This window comes from Impatiens glandulifera, chromosome 2, assembly GCF_907164915.1.
Source record: "Impatiens glandulifera chromosome 2, dImpGla2.1, whole genome shotgun sequence".
Classification (NCBI taxonomy): domain Eukaryota; kingdom Viridiplantae; phylum Streptophyta; class Magnoliopsida; order Ericales; family Balsaminaceae; genus Impatiens; species Impatiens glandulifera.
Window position 1 is genome coordinate 17633393 of NC_061863.1, and position 17362 is coordinate 17650754.

At 32.3% G+C, this 17362-nt stretch overlaps 3 protein-coding genes across 5 annotated transcripts; 1 reads left to right on the top strand and 2 right to left on the bottom strand.

The window, feature by feature from the left end:
* Window positions 1-535: 535 nt before the first annotated feature.
* Window positions 536-3613, bottom strand: LOC124927646. Of its 2 annotated transcripts, none has more exons than XM_047468102.1 (5): window positions 3375-3613; window positions 1839-1915; window positions 1637-1738; window positions 1285-1425; window positions 536-1198 (listed from the first exon to the last, which is right to left on the bottom strand). In XM_047468102.1, the coding sequence occupies exons 2-5, from the start codon at window positions 1861-1863 to the stop codon at window positions 765-767; spliced, it is 702 nt and encodes a 233-aa protein (XP_047324058.1). In that variant the 5' UTR covers window positions 1864-1915; window positions 3375-3613; the 3' UTR covers window positions 536-764. The 2 variants fall into 2 exon arrangements, with proteins under 2 accessions (XP_047324058.1, XP_047324057.1); XM_047468101.1 differs by having other exon boundaries at window positions 1818-1915.
* A 3922-nt stretch (window positions 3614-7535) lies between these two features.
* Window positions 7536-10493, top strand: LOC124925902 (uncharacterized protein At4g37920-like). 2 transcript variants are annotated; one of them, XM_047466030.1, is made up of 6 exons: window positions 7536-7783; window positions 7881-8170; window positions 8351-8519; window positions 8630-8874; window positions 9734-9915; window positions 10109-10493. In XM_047466030.1, the coding sequence occupies exons 1-6, from the start codon at window positions 7636-7638 to the stop codon at window positions 10266-10268; spliced, it is 1194 nt and encodes a 397-aa protein (XP_047321986.1). In that variant the 5' UTR covers window positions 7536-7635; the 3' UTR covers window positions 10269-10493. The 2 variants fall into 2 exon arrangements, with proteins under 2 accessions (XP_047321986.1, XP_047321985.1); XM_047466029.1 differs by having other exon boundaries at window positions 7537-7783; window positions 7860-8170.
* Window positions 10494-13035: 2542 nt separating this feature from the next.
* Window positions 13036-14670, bottom strand: LOC124925639 (protoporphyrinogen oxidase, mitochondrial). The gene has a single exon (XM_047465702.1). It carries the CDS (start codon window positions 14576-14578, stop codon window positions 13106-13108), a length of 1473 nt encoding a protein of 490 aa, XP_047321658.1. The 5' UTR covers window positions 14579-14670; the 3' UTR covers window positions 13036-13105.
* Window positions 14671-17362: the final 2692 nt, after the last annotated feature.

Sequence of the window (17362 nt, forward strand, 5' to 3'; positions counted from 1 at the left end):
ATCTTTACGATTCTAAATCTTTTTCTTTATAAATTTTCTTAATTATTTTTCTGCTTTTTTTTCAATTTTTCAGTTCATTACAAATATTTTAAATTATTATATTTTTATTTTATTTATATATTAAAATGTATATTAATACATTTTTTAAGTTTTATTGCATTATCTTCGTGACCAATTGTTTTTCTCACTATCCAAACCTCCCATATAACTGGAAGCAACTTTCTAAAAATCAAATTATTCGTGTTTTCTCTTTCAAAAACTTCTTCACACTACCATTTTATTTCAGACAACAATTTCATCTCAGACAATAAATAAATACTCGCTTCAGTGTCTTTCAGTAAAGTAAGTCAAGGATCTCCGCTCGACCACATGGGAAATGATTTCTCTCCTGACAACCGCGCCGGTCGTAATAGATGATTTTCAAATGAGATCTACTACGGAACCCACATGTTCCTCTCGTAATTAGTAATATTTAAAATTTTAAAAAAAAATATGATCTATTTGGATGATTTTGAAATGAAAAATTGAAACTTTCTAATGAAAAATAATAATAATATGAAACAGAAAGAAACTGGGGTTACAAAAAAATCCACACAAATGAAGAAAAATACAGAATTTGAGAATTGGATAAACAAGTTTAATAATTAAACCTCAACAAGAGTTCACATAAAAGATTTGAGACTAAATTAAAATTCTTCTGTAAAGAGAAAGTCAATGTTCATGTAAGAAGAATTAGCAGTAAATAACTACTAATTAAGCCCTGATTATTTCTTCTCATTCACTCCAACCATCACCCACATGTCGTTATCAAATGGCAATATGGTAAAGGAACCATCGTCTGGAAATTTCAAGTTCGGGTCTCGAGGATAGATGGCTAACTTGTCATAATCGACCATACATGTCCCACCTGCTTGTCCTATTAGCTCCATATAAGGTTTCACAGGGTCTAATGAGGAAATTGAAGAATTGGACTTTGCAGCCCCATCTTTGCTTGATGACTGTAATTGATCTCCAACTTTTACGTTTTCTGGATGAGACAGCTTCGCTCTCTTTACTTGGACATCGGAATCTGGATCTGACGTTTCAAGCAAATCACATTTCCTCATCCTACAGTCGCCAAGATCCATTGACAATTTTCCTACTTGAGGTAAATCTTGACTCTTCAAAATAGTCTCACTCTCCATGGTTGTTTCTTTGTCTGAATGCAGATGCAAGATTAGTCATGATCAATGGAAATACATCCAAGTGAATCAAAAATTCTACAAACAATAAAAGAAAAATTACCTTTGGATCCATCCAAATGCATAGCAGCATCTTTCTCTTCAGCAACAGCAGACTTGTAATTATTTGCAACAAGTTCTCCAGAGACAGCAGAAATATTACCTCTAGATCCATCCATATCCATAACCACATCTTTCTCTTCAACTACGATAGAGTAGTAATCATCAGTAAGAAATTCTCCAGCGAGAGCAGATTTCAATCAAAAAAGGGAGTCATCTAGAGCATCCTTAATTAAAAATCCAGAAAGTTCAAGAACTGAAGCCCAGCATGAGCAATAATGGTAATTTCCCATTAAAGTGCAATATTATAACAGACTAAATTGTGTTAAATCCAATGGCAAAACATAAAAAATTACTTTGATCACAATGGGCCTTGATTGGCTTCTTCAATTGCGGACATTCCGCCACTTTGGTGAGTTGAGGAGATACCACATCAGTCTTTTCGTCAGGCTGGTCAACTGTTATGCCATGACATTGAGATTTGTTTTATGGTTATTGATAATAATATGTGCAGAAGAACAATGGGAGAAAAAATACCAGAGTTGGAAGATGGAATACTTTTGGATAATTGTTGTTTGTCCATAATTGGGTCCAGACTAGATCCCTTTGTTGAGTTCTGGTCAGCTAAGTCACCTCTAAAATAACAACAAAAAAGAATAAGAACATTACACATAATAGCATTTTTTGCCTATAAAGAGTTTTGTGCACATGCTGCCCATCTATTAAAAAATATTATTATAGTTGCATGGGATTAAGGTTTAGGGTTTTCCTTCCACATAAATGATACAAATCTTTTCCATGAATAGCTTCTAACCCTATTGCAGCTCATGCGCATTAAATGGAAGGCGGCTGAAACACTTAAAAGTTGTTCAAGCAGCCCAAATCGGGCTAGAATCAATCCCAATATTCAATTTATTACCTAATACTATAGAAAAACGTCATGATGGAATCGATTATGATTCAAAACAAGAACCTGAATTATGAGACAGTACTTCAAGATTCAAGATTCAAGATTTATCATAAAAATTAAAAAATAAACTCTCTAAATCCCCTTCTGCCTTACAACAGCCAGACCTAATTGAAGAAGGGTGAGAAGGAAGATTGACCTGTACTGTATCCGACTCATTTACTCTCACAACAAGATCTAAATCGATGTAGAGCTTAAAAATTGCTTTAGATAGCTCAATTCTCGGGCTAGAATCAATCCCGATATTCAATTTTACTAACTAAAACTACAGAACAACTTCATGATGGAATCGATTATGATTCAAAACAGGAACCTGAATTATGAGACAACAAATCAAGATTCAAGATTCATCATTCATAAAAAAATGCTCCAAATGCCTTCCTGCCTTACAGCGGCCAGACCTAGCTAGAGAAAGATAGGGTGAGAAGAAAAAATGACATGTATTGTATCCGACCCGTTTACTCTCACAACAAGATCCAAATCGTAGTAACGTGAGTGGCGGTTGCAAACATTATTATATATATATATAGATAGATAACCTCAATTTCTTTTAAAAACATATATTTTTTCAATATATAATTACACTTTCAATGTCTTACACAAATATTTTTTAGACCTTTTATTGAGAATCCAACCTATCAAAAAAAAATCACTAAACTATTCTATAGGTTCTTAAGCTCTTACAAATATAACCATAGAGTAAATCGATTATGAATAACCAAAAAGATTATTTTCAGACTAACCAAAAATCAACAATGCCCTAAAAAATATATAAATACCATCCTAAGATCAGGTTCCAAGAAAAATATGGAATTGTAGCCAACTATAAATAATAATCCTTGAATTTTGAATTATTGCCTAATTAAAACCCATCCACAATCCGATCTTTGATAGAGATTCTTAAGAAACCCTTGTTTTCCCCTTCCCTTGTCCCATACTTGATACAGCGACTCCCAAGAACCCTAATTTTATTTCTGCTTATATAGTTTGCTTAAAAACAGTATAAAAACTGATTCTATAACTATAAAGGAGTTTTAAGAGGCTGAAACAGTTTCAAGTTGTTTGATTGAAATCCAAAACGTTATGGAAACAAATAACTCATATAAATATAAATTTCTGAAACGTACCGGAGGATAGACGGGTCAAGGTCGGATTCGGAACAGCTTCTTCATAGTGCTGCTGCGGTAGAAGAGGATGATTCGGATTCATGATCTGCTTCGAACCGGAAGTTGATAGATGATCAATAAGCAACTTTAGCCGCTTTATTCTGCGATTCCTTGGTAGAATGACTCTGTTCGGCAGAATGGAAGGAGGATCCATTGACGGTTACTGTAGCCATGAATCTAGGAACCCTAAATCTTGCTTATTTCTTTCATAATTTTTTATTACTATACATGAAAAAAATATATATTTGAATATCAAATTAAGAGAATCCATTAAAGAAATGTTAAAAACATGTAAATTGTAACCATAATATGCAGAGAAAATAATAAAAATATTAAACACCAAAAACGTTTATGTTATAATATTTTGTACCAAGGAACATATAAAGGAAAAAATGATTCAAGGAGAAAAAAAATTAATAACATTATGACATGTGACACGTGCTACAATAATAACAAATTTTAAGACGATAATTACTCTAAACTTATAAAGTTATTTTACCTCAAACGACTCGACATTACCGACCTCTTATCATAATCGGGTTTTATATCTAACCGACTTGTCATTATTGACCACCACCTACCCTTAATTTGAACATTAAGCACAGCCAACAACCCTATCGAACATCTCATGTCTTTATTTTAAATATTTTACTCTATTTGACTCGTCATTATCGACCATCACATACCTCAATTTGAACATTATGAACTAACCAACTCGTCCTTATTGGTCACATTATACCCTCACTTTAGACATTTTGATCCAACTGGCTCGTTATTATCAACCACCACATATCCTCACTTTAAACATTGTGCACCAACCAACTTGTCATAATCTTCTCAAGTATATATAACCATTATTCCCTTATATAGACTTTTATTTGCACATGGTGAGATTCGAACATGGGTTTTTATTGTGAAATATGTACACTTTAACCATTAGACCAATTTAGATTTATACGTGTTTAAAACGTTTAACCCGAAATATACGTTGTAACCCTTGGGATATGGTCCCCTCGTAGCTTAGCACATGTTTGGATGACACGTGGCAATACAGGGGTAGACCTGAGGTGGTTCGAGATTCGATGCGTTTCAACATTGGTTTACATGTCATGCATCTTTTTAAAAGAAAAGATTTTGAAAATTATTCATATAAAAATAATTAATTTTATTCAAATTTTAATAATCTAGGGACCAAATAATAATTTCATTAAATCCCGTTTAAATTAATCAAACATAGCTAATTTAAAAGATTACTTATTTGAAAACAAAGTCGCCAAATGATTTTAGAAAAATCAGTAAAATGTACATGTATAAACATACTTTATATAAGAGCTTCTATTAAGGGTTTGGTTTTTGGTTACGATCGGGAAAAAGCTTTCGCGCTATGTCATTTGCATCCGTCAAAAGACAGTTTTATTTTTTAAATAAAAGTCTGGTTATTACAAGATTTATTTCATTTAATTAGTAGTCCGGAGGTCCTAAATAAGGATATGTTTATATTACGTAAATAATAGTACAAAATTATTTAAAAGGGCGTACATGCAATTGTGTTGATATAAGATTAAGTAAAATCCTAAAAATATCAAAATGTGTTAGAATTTAAAAATAAATTCCAAACGGAGCCTTAGCCAAAATATTTGTTTGGGAAACATCCTGAAAATATTTAAATATCATTTTCTAACCTTTGGAAATTATATGAAAATGGATTGGGGTTCCAAAATTACAAAAATAATTTTAGATTTTGAAAAGTGAAACCAAATAGGTCTTAGGACAAGATTCCTAGGGCTTGGGTCTGTTTTTACCGATCTGAGCTCGGACGAGCTCGGTCTAGACTAGGGTGGTCTAGATCAGGGCTTAGAAGTGTGGGTCCATGGATCCGAAGGGCTCAATCATGGGTTCGGGAGGCTCGGTCCTAAACTCAGACGACTCGGTCCTAAGGTTGAGGAGGCTCGATCATAAACTTAATTTGTTCAGTCCTAGGTTTGGGAGGCTCGGTCCCAAGTCTAGCTTTATCGGTCGTGGACCTAAGAGTCTCGGTCCCATGTCAGACCTCTCGGTCCTAGGTTAGAAACCTCGGTCCTTACTCAAGAACACCGGTCCTAGGTCTCGGTCTTAACTCAAGAACATCGGTCCTTCGTCTCGGTCCTCGGTCAAGGAGGATTTTGGTCCTATTTCTCAGTTCTGGTCCTATAAGACTCGGTCGTCGAGGGCCGAGTGTTCTTCATTTGGTATGAAGAATTGCAGGTTTGTATCTTTTGATACAGACCATGAAATCATGATCTGTAAGTTGCAATCAACTCATATGATTGTAAGGATCATAACCCTTATCCTTAATCACGATCAATCGATCTTTACAAAGATCAATTTCTCAAAACCGTTTTTAGTTCAAAATTTGGGATCTTTTGAATTAGGCTATCTCATTGCCTAATTCTTGTTCCAACAGTTTTGAAATTATGATTATAATCGAACACAACCAAAACAAGAGCATCAATCAATCTATGTAACAACTTTTAAAACTGAAATTCAAACTCATTTTTTTTAATTTCAGTTGGATCAAACATGATTGGGATGTTGATATAATGACTTGGAAATCATCTTAGCATGTTTACGAAAATGTTAGGCAACTATTTGAATCAAAATTCATGTCAAAAAGCTCAAGAACACGATTTTCAAAATTTTTAGATTTCAAAATCAAATTTGGGTTTTTGGGATTTATGTTGAATTGATCAAATCTTTTTCGACAGAAAGCTTATAAATCATATAGGGAATGATTTCAAACAAAGAAATCACATAATTGAACCCTAAATATGATCAACCCGTTCAAACTTGAAAAAATTCAATTTCAAATCACAAATCTTAATACAACAGACCTGGAAGCTTACCAACGATTGAAGAACACTCTAATGATGTGTAGGAAGCTTTCTAGAAGCCTGGATCGAAGTTTGGATCGCCGGAATAAATTTTATAAAATTTCAGTTCGCCGAAATCTTCAAGATCTTTGATTTAAGTGGTAATGTTTGATGATTGTTAAATGGATTGAAAGCCTAACACCTAAAGACTATTTATACTGAGCTATGTATGTTATCATAGCCTAATTCAACTTCGATTTGGCTATTAAAGTTCTATCATTTGAATTCAATTTTTCCTTCGGCAGCCTAGCTAGGATGTAGGATTTGAATTCAAAGTTTAAGGGTAATAATGGCGAGGTAGAGACGTGCACAAGGGTGAAAAAAATGGAAGGATGAGATCGAGTATCGTATGAGATATGGTTTCTGAAAGGTCGATGTCGTCCGTCGTGGCCTCTGGTGTTCGCGGAGAAGAAAAATAAAGCAACGTCGTTTTGATTAATCAAAACGCGCTGTTGGCGGTGGAGTCTAGGCTAATGGGGTTAACTTCCCCGTTAGTTGATTCCATGTGGACCGGGCGCGCGCGTGCTTCCACTCGGGGTGCGTGGCGTCTTCCTGGACGCTGGATGAAAATCCAGCGCTGATCCGATGGCTCAGAATCCTGCTACAAGATTAAAACACAATTTTGGCCACACAAGATTATCAGTTTTTATTTATATTAAAATAGTTATTTGAAATCGAGTTTGTAATCCTTTCTTACGTTTTTCTTCACCAAAAATTCCACAAAAAAATATTTTTGGAAACATAATAAAAATTATGTTCATTATTTTTACTTTTAGGTATTTTGGATATTTATTTAATTGTTTTAAGCCATATTATACATAATAATTTATGTTTAAAATCATAATTAAATAATTTCAACCCTTTTAGGTTTAATTTGGGTAAAATAAATACAATATTTTAACCTTAAATTATATTTGGATTTTTAATTATTTTTTCTAATTAGAGTTTAATTATCATAATAATTAATCCTAATTTAATTTTTAATATTAAAATTTAAAAAATTAAAATAAATATTTTTTCTCAAATATTTGAAAATTTATTTTTATTAATTTTTTCGAGTTAAACTTATAAATAAATAGTAAAGTTCTAGCTGAAATTTAAAAACTCGTACAAACTTAACTTTAAATTGAGCTAAAAAATATTGAAGCTTGAGCTCAAGTTCAAGATTACATAAGAAAAAATGAGAAGAAAAAAAAATAACCCCTCAATTTTGTCATTTTGGTTACTTTGACAAAATTGGATACCAACAAACCTCGCCGTAACCCTTACTGAACCCGTACTCTACTGGGTTCTCCAGAAAAATTATCATAGCCATGGAACTGGCTTCGGTGTCAATGCGCGGCTCTTCTTCTTTCCCAGTTAGACCGTCCGTCCCCTCCTCTTCAAGAAATTGCATATGTTCTTTCTCTCTTCACCGCAATCTGAACCGAGCGCCATCATCTGTCAATCATAAACCCAAAGGTGAAGTTCCATATCATACTATCTGAACTATTTCGTTTTGACAAGGAGTGATCTTTTTTTATCCCGTAAATAATAGGCTGTGGGTTTCCTAAATCAGCAAGACTGCATCTTTTTGTGCTGGAAGCTGTAGTCAGTGATACAGCTATATTGCACAATGATTCAGAAGAAGAAGATGATCCAAATATGACTCGAGTATGTGACAAACTGATTGATGTTTTCATGGTTGATAAGCCAACTTCAACAGACTGGAGAAGATTACTAGCTTTTAGCAGGGAATGGAGTAACATCAGACCTCATTTCTACAAGCGTTGTCAGGACAAAGCAGACAGTCAGTTTGAACCTGAGATGAAACACAAGCTATTACGATTTGCAAGGAAGTTGAAGGAGGTGATGTTTTTTCCTTTTATGTATTGGAAAGTATGAGCTGTGACATTTTTTTGTTCAAAAGAAAAAACTTGATTAACCCTCCTGTATCTTGGTGTTATTAAACTCGATAGAAACTTTTTCCTTCTGAGATGAAACTGTTTATTTTAGTTTCTGTAATATAAGTATTATTTTAACTGGCAGGTTGATGAAGATGTTCAAAGGCATGATGAACTTCTTGCAGTGATAAAGAATGCACCATTGGAGATCAATGAAACTGTTGTGAAACTTAGAAAAGATTTTACTAAAGAGTTCTTCATACATCTACACAATGTAGCAGAATCTTATCATGATAATCCAAGTGAACAGAATAGTGAGTTATTTGAGTTTTCTCCTGTTCGCTCTCAATTTAAATCTTTGTATACTTAATATTCGTTATTCATTGAAATACATAGTGGTATTTACATATTTCTTCATGACTAGCCTTACTGCAGCTTGGCGACATGTGCTTGGCTGCAATCCAAGATCATGATACTGCAACCGAAAGCGTTGAAGCTCTGAATGTTGCAGAATTGAAGTTTCAAGATATAGTTAATTCTCCTTCTTTAGATGTTGCATGCCGTAAGATTGATGACTTAGCTGCAAAAAATCAACTGGACTCAGCATTGGTGCTTATGATCACGAAAGCCTGGTCTGCTGCCAAGGAATCAAACATGACAAAGGGAGAGGTAATTGAGCATTGTTCTCAGAACAAACCCATCACCTTTTCACTTTTATTTTCATCCAGTTGTTCGGCCAGTAATTTGCAGTCGTCTTTTGGTTTACATGTGTAAGGTAGTGCACAAGGGTATTGGGACTCTAGGTTTCTTCTTACTTTTGATCCTTCCATAACTTCTTCACTTAGTGCCCTTATGTTTGTTGTTAGGCCCAAAAATTGCTTCATTTGATTCTGTGCCATGTGAAGATTATCTTTTAGTACATGGAACACACTAAGCTTGTTTGGTAGGGATTTATTTTGTGAAAAAATATTGTTTGATGAGAAAATGGATTATTTGGGTCAAATGACTAAATAAGCCTTTATATTTATACCTAAAATGTTATAAAAAAATAAAGGATAATTTGGTTTGGTGGATGATTTGATTTATGATGAAATAAAGGTTTTTTTTTGGATTATATCCATATAGCTCTTTATCAAACAAAGCCTACATTTGCATGATTGGTCCCTTTCCTATACGATACAGTGGCTTGGTTTGGTTTGGATTGATCCCTTTCCAAATCCAGATTCACATCCATATATGCCTTCAAAAGCACCGACGATAAAATTCCTCTTCTGATTGGTAGGCAAGGGTTTAAAATAACCTTGTTTGAGAGATAAACTGTACAAATTTGAAGGATTTTGTATCCTAGCTCGTCACATCTTTCATACCAAAAACGTATTTGGATTGTTATAGAGAAATTCATTGATGGTTTCTCAGCCAAATCTGAATTCAGATACATAAGTGTTTTCAAATGAGCCCCCTTTCATTGTTCTTGGTATGTATAGTATGAAATAAGAATCTAAGGGTTAATAACTTTTTGCCTGAACAGGTAAAAGATATACTTTATCATCTATACATGACAGCACAAGGCAACCTTCAAAGGTTTATGCCAAAAGAAATAATGATTCTCAAGTATCTTATAACCATTGAAGATCCTGAAGAAGAGCTGTGTGCCCTAAAAGATGCATTTACTCCCCCCGTGGAAGAACTTGATGTTGATTCTCTGTACACGTATGTAGTCCCGGTCTAGCTCTTTTTTCTTTGTGCGATGGAATTAAACCTTGTATTTGTTATCATTTTCAAACGTAAAATTATATATCATAAGTTTTATCTGAACTTTCATCCTGATTTAGCACTTCTAATGCCCGATTGCATTTAGTGTACTCTTGATTAGAGAATATAACTTTTCTTTATAACTGAACAGGACTCCAGAGAAGCTGCATATTTGGATCAAGACTGTGGTGGATGCTTATAATTTCAGCAAGGATGGAACTCTTTTAAAGGAAGCTAAGGATTTAATGAACCCCAAGATAATCCAGAGATTGGGACGATTACAGAAGCTCGTATTGGACAAATTCATGTGAAATTTCGGTAAGGTACACAATAATTTCATCCTCAATGTAAGTACAATAAAATGAAAAGAAGTGTTTAGTTTTGTAGCAATTAGAAAATAGTCAAGTGGAAAAAATGAGTTATGTGCCCATTTGATTGAAAAAAATGGATTATTTGGGTTTAATGACTAAAATATTTTTTTGTATTTAATAATTTAAATTGTTATAAAAAGCAATGGAAGAATATTTTAGTATTTAGTTGGGATTTGATTGAAAAAGAATTAAGAATCTTACTTCAAAAGGACGAGGGTGAGGGGTTAATAATTTTTCACCAAACAAGTTCTTAGGTCTTGTTTGGATAGGGTTGTTCAAAAGAGGGTTATTTAAAAAGTAATGGTTGATGATAATTTTGAATAGATGAAGATTTTTTTTGATAAGAATATTTAAAGAGAATTAATATATAATAATAAAATAAAAAATAATAATTTAAAATAGAGAGTATTTTAATATTTTGATTAATGAATTAAGTGATAAAATAGATGAGAGTGGAGTGAGATAATTTTTTTTAGATTGAGTTATGTAAACAATTCAAATCAAACAAGCTCTTGGTGTAAAATCTACCTAAGGTACAAACTTATTTGCACGATGGAATATGTATAATTTTGTATCGAAATTACTTGGTTTTGAGGTTCCAGAATGACTAGTTAAGTTGGTTTGAGGACAGTTGTTGTTAAGAATTAATCGGCTATAACGTCAACGTAGCTGAAAGACAATTCATATTTACACAAATAAGATTTCTCTGCTATCACCTTGCCTAAAATCGGATTAGACTTTAGGTATAAAATAATTATACTTATAGTAAATTTGTAAATTTGGTTTAATGTTTGGTTAATTATTTTATATAAACAACATTTACAAAGTTATATAATTTATCCTTGTACCTAATAGAATCAGTTACAAGCATGTATAAAAAAATTATTTCCATAATTATCCTTATATTTTGATAATATTTTTTCTTATTTTCACATTTACCCTTATTTTGATTATCTTTTTTTTCTTCTTAAAAGCCCTATTTTCATATATATTCTTATATTTTGATTATATTTTTTTCTTTAAAAGTTTTATTTAACATGCATGTTATTTTAATTTCACCATTTTTTTCTGTAATTATATATACTTTGTTAAATCTATATAATTATGTTATCAATGATTAATTATGTGAGAGTGTCAGCAATAATTTAGTGGTAAAAAACTTGATTCTTAAATGAGATATAAAGAATTTAAAAATTTATTATGAACAAATATGTAAAAGAATTAGAAGTGAAAAGTAAAATTTTAATATTTAAATGCACCTTTGTTAACAATATTTTATAACATAACACGAGATGTGTTTACAAATTAAAAGCAATAATAAAAAAAATACATGTATGGAGAGAAATAATAATAAAAAAGTAAAATTAAATAAATATTAATTTAACAATTGAATTAAATTTATATAAATATAAAGGGCAAAAATATCTTTTACATTTTATACAATATTTTTATATTATAAATCAAACACAAAATTATAAAATATATACAATTTATAACCTTAAATAACATATATAACTTATACCTCTTAATACTTCTTATAATTAATATTATATAACTAATACCATTCCTTAAATAACAAAATGTGTTTGTCAATATATCAGTCTCATTTCAAATTGATCAATATGATATTTTGAGTAAAAGTTTGGTTAATGCTTATGTTGGAAATCTTATCTCTGATAATTATAAGAAAATTGTACAGACTACAATTGTGTCATAAATATTCGACAACGAAATAATAAAATGAATGAACTCTATTTTGCTATCTCTTGTCATGTGAATCACAATGATCTCATATATGCGGTCTCCTATTTGCTTATAAGTATCCGAATGGTTACCACTGTCATCTTAGGAAGACAAAAAGAATACTTAGATTTGATTTTTGAAATTCATAGATGAAGTTTTTAGATTGTATTGTTGAAATTTGAATTTTATAATTTTTTTTTTTTAAGAAAATATATCAAGCTTTTCAGTCCAAATTTATTAAAATCTTGAGTTTAGTCTGACTTGAAGTAAACAAATTTAAATTAGCAAACTCTACCATTTAAAATTATAAGAAGAAATGTTAATTTATATTTAAAAATTAAATAAAATATTATTTATTTAAATAAAAGAATTATAATAATTAATTTTATAAATATTTTTTTTATAATGTCATTTTTTATTATTATTTAATTAATTTTATATTTAATTATATATATATTTTAAAAATAAATATATAATTTTTTTAATTAAATATAAAAATAATAATATTATATAACTAATATATTATTAATTTAACTTTTTATAATTTTAAATGAATTATTTTATTTTTATTTTTTAAAAATAGAAAAACGAGAATATGAATCAAACTAAACAAATCCTAACCTTATTAAAAAAAAAAACATGCATCAAACAAAATAGTGTACTTTAACCCTACTAGTAACTACATCAATATTCAATTTCCTTCATTAGTAGGGATATTCTTGATTTTACTAGTTTTTTTAATAAGATATTCACATATTATATTGGTGTTAATAATACATTGTTATCCCTAACTAATTATAAAACAAATAAGCTAGATTACACCAGGACCTCTTTCACAATTAATTTGCATAGAAAGCAATTGGTGGTTTTCATTCATCAATAACTTGCATTGAAATCAATTCAATCAATAGGTGTTTTTCATACAAAATTAAACCAACAAAACTGTGCATTTGTATTCAATTCCACAAAATAAAATATGCAAATTCAATGCAAGAGATGTAACAAAAGTTTTATTATTGGAAAGAAAGGCAAACCTAAACATCTTTTATGATCTTGTTTGAAGCAAAATCAAGATATGATATTACAATATCTGCAGTTTTGATACCAGAGCAGATTGCTTTAGCAACTGATAAACCTTCCTTATGATTACCTGCATAAAAAAACCCTGGAAGACTCTTTTCCATCTTTTCAATAGCCGATAAAACCGAATCATAATCTCTACCATAAAGGGGAAACGCTTCTCTCCAATACCGATGACTAACAAAACCGGGATCTCCTTCCACACCCAACAATTGTCTCAAATCATCAGTCACAATTTGCTTCAACTCATCCCTTGAAGCTTTTGCTAGTTCAATATTTCTACTCCCCCCAACAAAAGTTGTATATAGATATTCATCATTATGTGCACGACCAGGAAACATCATTGAAGAAAAGAGCGTGCCAAGGCTTTTAAAACCATTCTCTTGCTCCTTTGATGGAATCAAAACCCCAAATCCTTCAAGTGGTCGCTTAACATTCGCTTTCTTGAATGTGGTAATTATAACAGATAAAGGCAGATAACTCACATCTGGTATAAAGTCAAGAAGAAATGGTTTCTCTCTTTTCACAATCTTCATCTGTTTAAGATTCCCAAGTGGAGCTGTCATGATCACAGCATCGAAACAAGGATTCATTTTCATTTGATTTTGATTTGGAGAATATGAAACAGACCAATTGCTGCTTCCATAAGTCAATTCTGAAACCTTGGAGTGAAATTTGAATTCATCTTCTCCAATCTCTTTACATAATGTATCAACAAGTGTCTGCATTCCCCCCATGAATGAGAATGAACCACGAAAACGATTGTTCTTCCCCTTCTTATTAGACATCGATAATTTTGACTGAATTGCACCCACTATTACAGAGCCATACCTCTTCTCCAAATCCCACAATTCAGGAAATGCATGGCGAATAGAAAGTGAATCTGGGTCTCCTGCGCTTGTACCTGCTACAAAAGGGTCAATTATATAATCAACAACCTCTTTTCCAAAATGACGTTGGAAGAATGAACCCACACTTTCATTTCTATCAGAAATGCTCCCGTTCTTCTTCCATAAAAACGGTTCCAGTATAATCTGGACCTTGGATTGAACAGAAAGGAAATGGGTTTTCATCAAAGCAATGGGATTCGTAGGTAAAAGTACAGGTACTCGATTCCTAACAATATACCGCTTTTTATGAGAAATTGGAAATTGTTGTTTCTCTCGAAGTCCTCGTAGATTATCAAGCAAATAACTGACCTCATAATCACTCTCTGTCATTGTATTTGCACCTTCATCCCATATCAATCCATCTTTTGAAACACTTTTCAATTTCCCACCTGCTTGTCCTTCGGATTCAAATATAGTTACATCTAAACCATGTGCTTTCAACTTATATGCTGCGGCGAGACCGCTCACACCAGCCCCAACAACAGCAACTCTTTTCGCAGGACTCCTATCATCGTCTTCTTCAGCTGCCGGAGACATTTAATTTTCTGTTCGCCGCGATCTCTGGATAAGATTAGTAAGGAAATGAAGAAGAACGCAGGAACAGGTGGAGAAGATCCACAAATGCTTGATCCTGTGTGCTAGAAGCCGCCTATTTGCGACTAACCATTAAATATAATATAATTTATTAGTTTATGTTTATTTAATGGTTATTATTTATAAAAAATAAGATCAATTATAAGTAGCATTATTTATATATAAATATTTTGAAAAAAAGGTAATATTTTTCCAATTTAATTAATTTTGAATTTATTTTGTGTTGTAAAAATTAATTTCAATCACATCTACAAAGCAAGAACATTAGTCTTTTGCAGAGTTATTGGAACAAGGTTTTAAAATATTGGAACAAGGTTTTAAAATACCCGGTTGGATCGCCGGTTCAACCGGTCCGACCGTGAAACGGTTGAAGGGACGGTCCGGTTTTTTACTTTAATGCGGTCACCTTTTGAACCGGTCAAAATCCGGTCTGACCGGACGGTTCAACCGAAAAACGAACCGGAAATATCCGCTCCGAAAGGTCATAATTTTAAACAGTAAAACTCTGGACCTCTTCTCTCTCTCAAGACTGATCTATCTCTTCTCCTCTCTCTCTCTCAAGACTGATCTACCTCTTCTCCTCTCTCTCAAGACTGATCTACCTCCTCTCTCTCAAGACTGGATCATCGGCCTTCAAGAAGAAGACATCAGTGGGAGTCTGGCGGCGGTGGTGGTGATAAAACTTGAACAGCCGTCTCAAATCTCAAACAACAACTCAAATTAATAACTCTAACCCCTATTTTCCCATTACGAAGGATTCTTTCACTTAAACAATTATTACATTCCTGCTTCTTTCACTTAAGCAATTACTACATTCCTGCTCTGTCAAATCCGGAGTGCACTGCATCATCGCATATAGGGTCCTGAAATCTGGTCCTTCCTTATTCCTCGTCGCAAATTTCCGACGCGAGCCGCCAGCCGCTGCCTTAACCATTAGATCGTTGAGCAACGACCGTAAGTCCTGATTGAAGTGGGAGATGTAGCACCACCAATAAAGTAGCATGTTATCGAAGACATCTGCAACATTCGATGAAATCTTGAAGGAGACCCACCGATAAGGACATCATCGTGGATGGTGTTCTTGTCCATCTTAGCATCCCTCAAACACTTCTCAACTGGTTTCATACACTTTCTGAACAAATCCATTTTCAAGTCCTCAAATCTTGCACTGGTGATGGTTGAATAGAAATCAATACCCTCAAACAATGAATCAATCAGACCTGGGGTTGGGGTTTCCACTGATGTCCTTCTTGCATAGACACTCACCTTGACGTCCTTCTTATAGAGACACCATCTTGGGTGTAGAGTTTATTCACCAAGTGGTGACCTGGGAGTTTCGTTGATCTACATACATCCAACTGTTATATAAATATATTATATATTGATTATATTCTAATCAATAGAGATGGAAGAAGGCGGAGAGAGGAGAACTTAAATTTCATGAGTTTAAAATTCGGTTCAACTTCGCCCAGAAAACCGGGCTGATAACCGGAACAGTTTTCAAAACCTTGATTGGAACAATCATTATACACGAATCTAATAACAGAAGAAAAAGAATATATATCATTTGCTAGAATTAACATAGAGGTGAATTTTTGTAGTACATTGCCGAATAATATGATAGTGGTCGACAAGAAAGGACAATCTAATGTCATGAGAATCACTTATGAGTGGAGACCGGATAGATGTGCATTCTGCAATACTTTTCAACATGCCAACACGTAATGTGCTCAAGCTATGGAAGAAGAGCAGAAGATATTGAAAGGTAAAAAACAAAAAATCAAGAAAAAGAAACAGGAGAGTCTAAAAGTAAAGAGAAAAATATGGAGGAAGAGAAAAAGACAGAAACCAAAGAGGACTCTGAAAATGAAGAAAATAATGAAATTAAAGAAAAAATGTTAAAGGAGTTTCTGTTGAAGAAGAAAATAAATATAGCAATGAAACAGAGAATGAAGAAGTTGAAGGAAGTTGATTTTCAAACAAGTCAAGTTGTAATACAGAAAACCAGAGAAGAGGATACTCAGAATAATCAAGCTGGAGTAGAGTTTACCAAGGTTGTTACAGATGATACCATAAATGAAGCTGAAGGAAGCAAATACAAGAATTTTGAGACTGATATAGAAATTCAAGTTGAGAACAACAAGGTGAAGAACCTAAAAATCCTGAAAAATAATTATTTCTATCAAATCAGAACGAATTCATATAAAGAAAAAATCAAAATGAGAATATACGGTATTCATTAACCTCTTTAGTTCATCCTCTTTCATTGCAAGAGGAAGGGGAAGATGAAGACAATCTGTTGATACAATATGTTTGAATGAAAATAAAAATCCTGATTGGAATAATTATGATTTGATACAATTTATAATCTTTGTTTGTAATATCTGTTTGTATGTTTGATTGCTACTAATCAGATTTTTTAAGGTCGTTTAATTATCATCTTTTAATCATAGCTAAGGTTTGTCTAGCTTTAATCCTTAACCCTCCCATTTCGAGATTTTAATGAAATGTTTTAACCGTTTTCCAATAAATAAATATATTTAAAACTACAAAAATTCATTTATATGAGTTTAAAATTTAATTTTGTTTATTTGAAGGATTTATGGTACGTTTGGATTATTGGAATTGACATTGGAATTCCAATTCCAATTCTATAAGAATTGACATTGAATTATAATTCAATTCCTATGATTGAGAAAACTATAGAATTGTAATTCAGTCTCAATT

What these genes read in the sequence shown, in the direction of transcription:
- LOC124927646 (XM_047468101.1), bottom strand. Translation starts at nt 1,863, where the DNA reads ATGGACAAACAACAATTATCCAAAAGTATTCCATCTTCCAACTCTG. An exon ending in CAAGGCCCATTGTGATCAAA is followed by an intron (nt 1,426 to 1,636) that starts GTAATTTTTTAT and finishes ACTCTATCGTAG; the next exon opens with TTGAAGAGAAAGATGTGGTT. An exon ending in GCATTTGGATGGATCCAAAG is followed by an intron (nt 1,199 to 1,284) that starts GTAATTTTTCTT and finishes ATCTGCATTCAG; the next exon opens with ACAAAGAAACAACCATGGAG.
- LOC124925902 (XM_047466029.1), top strand. Translation starts at nt 7,636, where the DNA reads ATGGAACTGGCTTCGGTGTCAATGCGCGGCTCTTCTTCTTTCCCAGTT. An exon ending in TGTCAATCATAAACCCAAAG is followed by an intron (nt 7,784 to 7,859) that starts GTGAAGTTCCAT and finishes CGTAAATAATAG; the next exon opens with GCTGTGGGTTTCCTAAATCA. An exon ending in TAATCCAAGTGAACAGAATA is followed by an intron (nt 8,520 to 8,629) that starts GTGAGTTATTTG and finishes CTTCATGACTAG; the next exon opens with CCTTACTGCAGCTTGGCGAC.
- LOC124925639 (XM_047465702.1), bottom strand. Translation starts at nt 14,578, where the DNA reads ATGTCTCCGGCAGCTGAAGAAGACGATGATAGGAGTCCTGCGAAAAGA.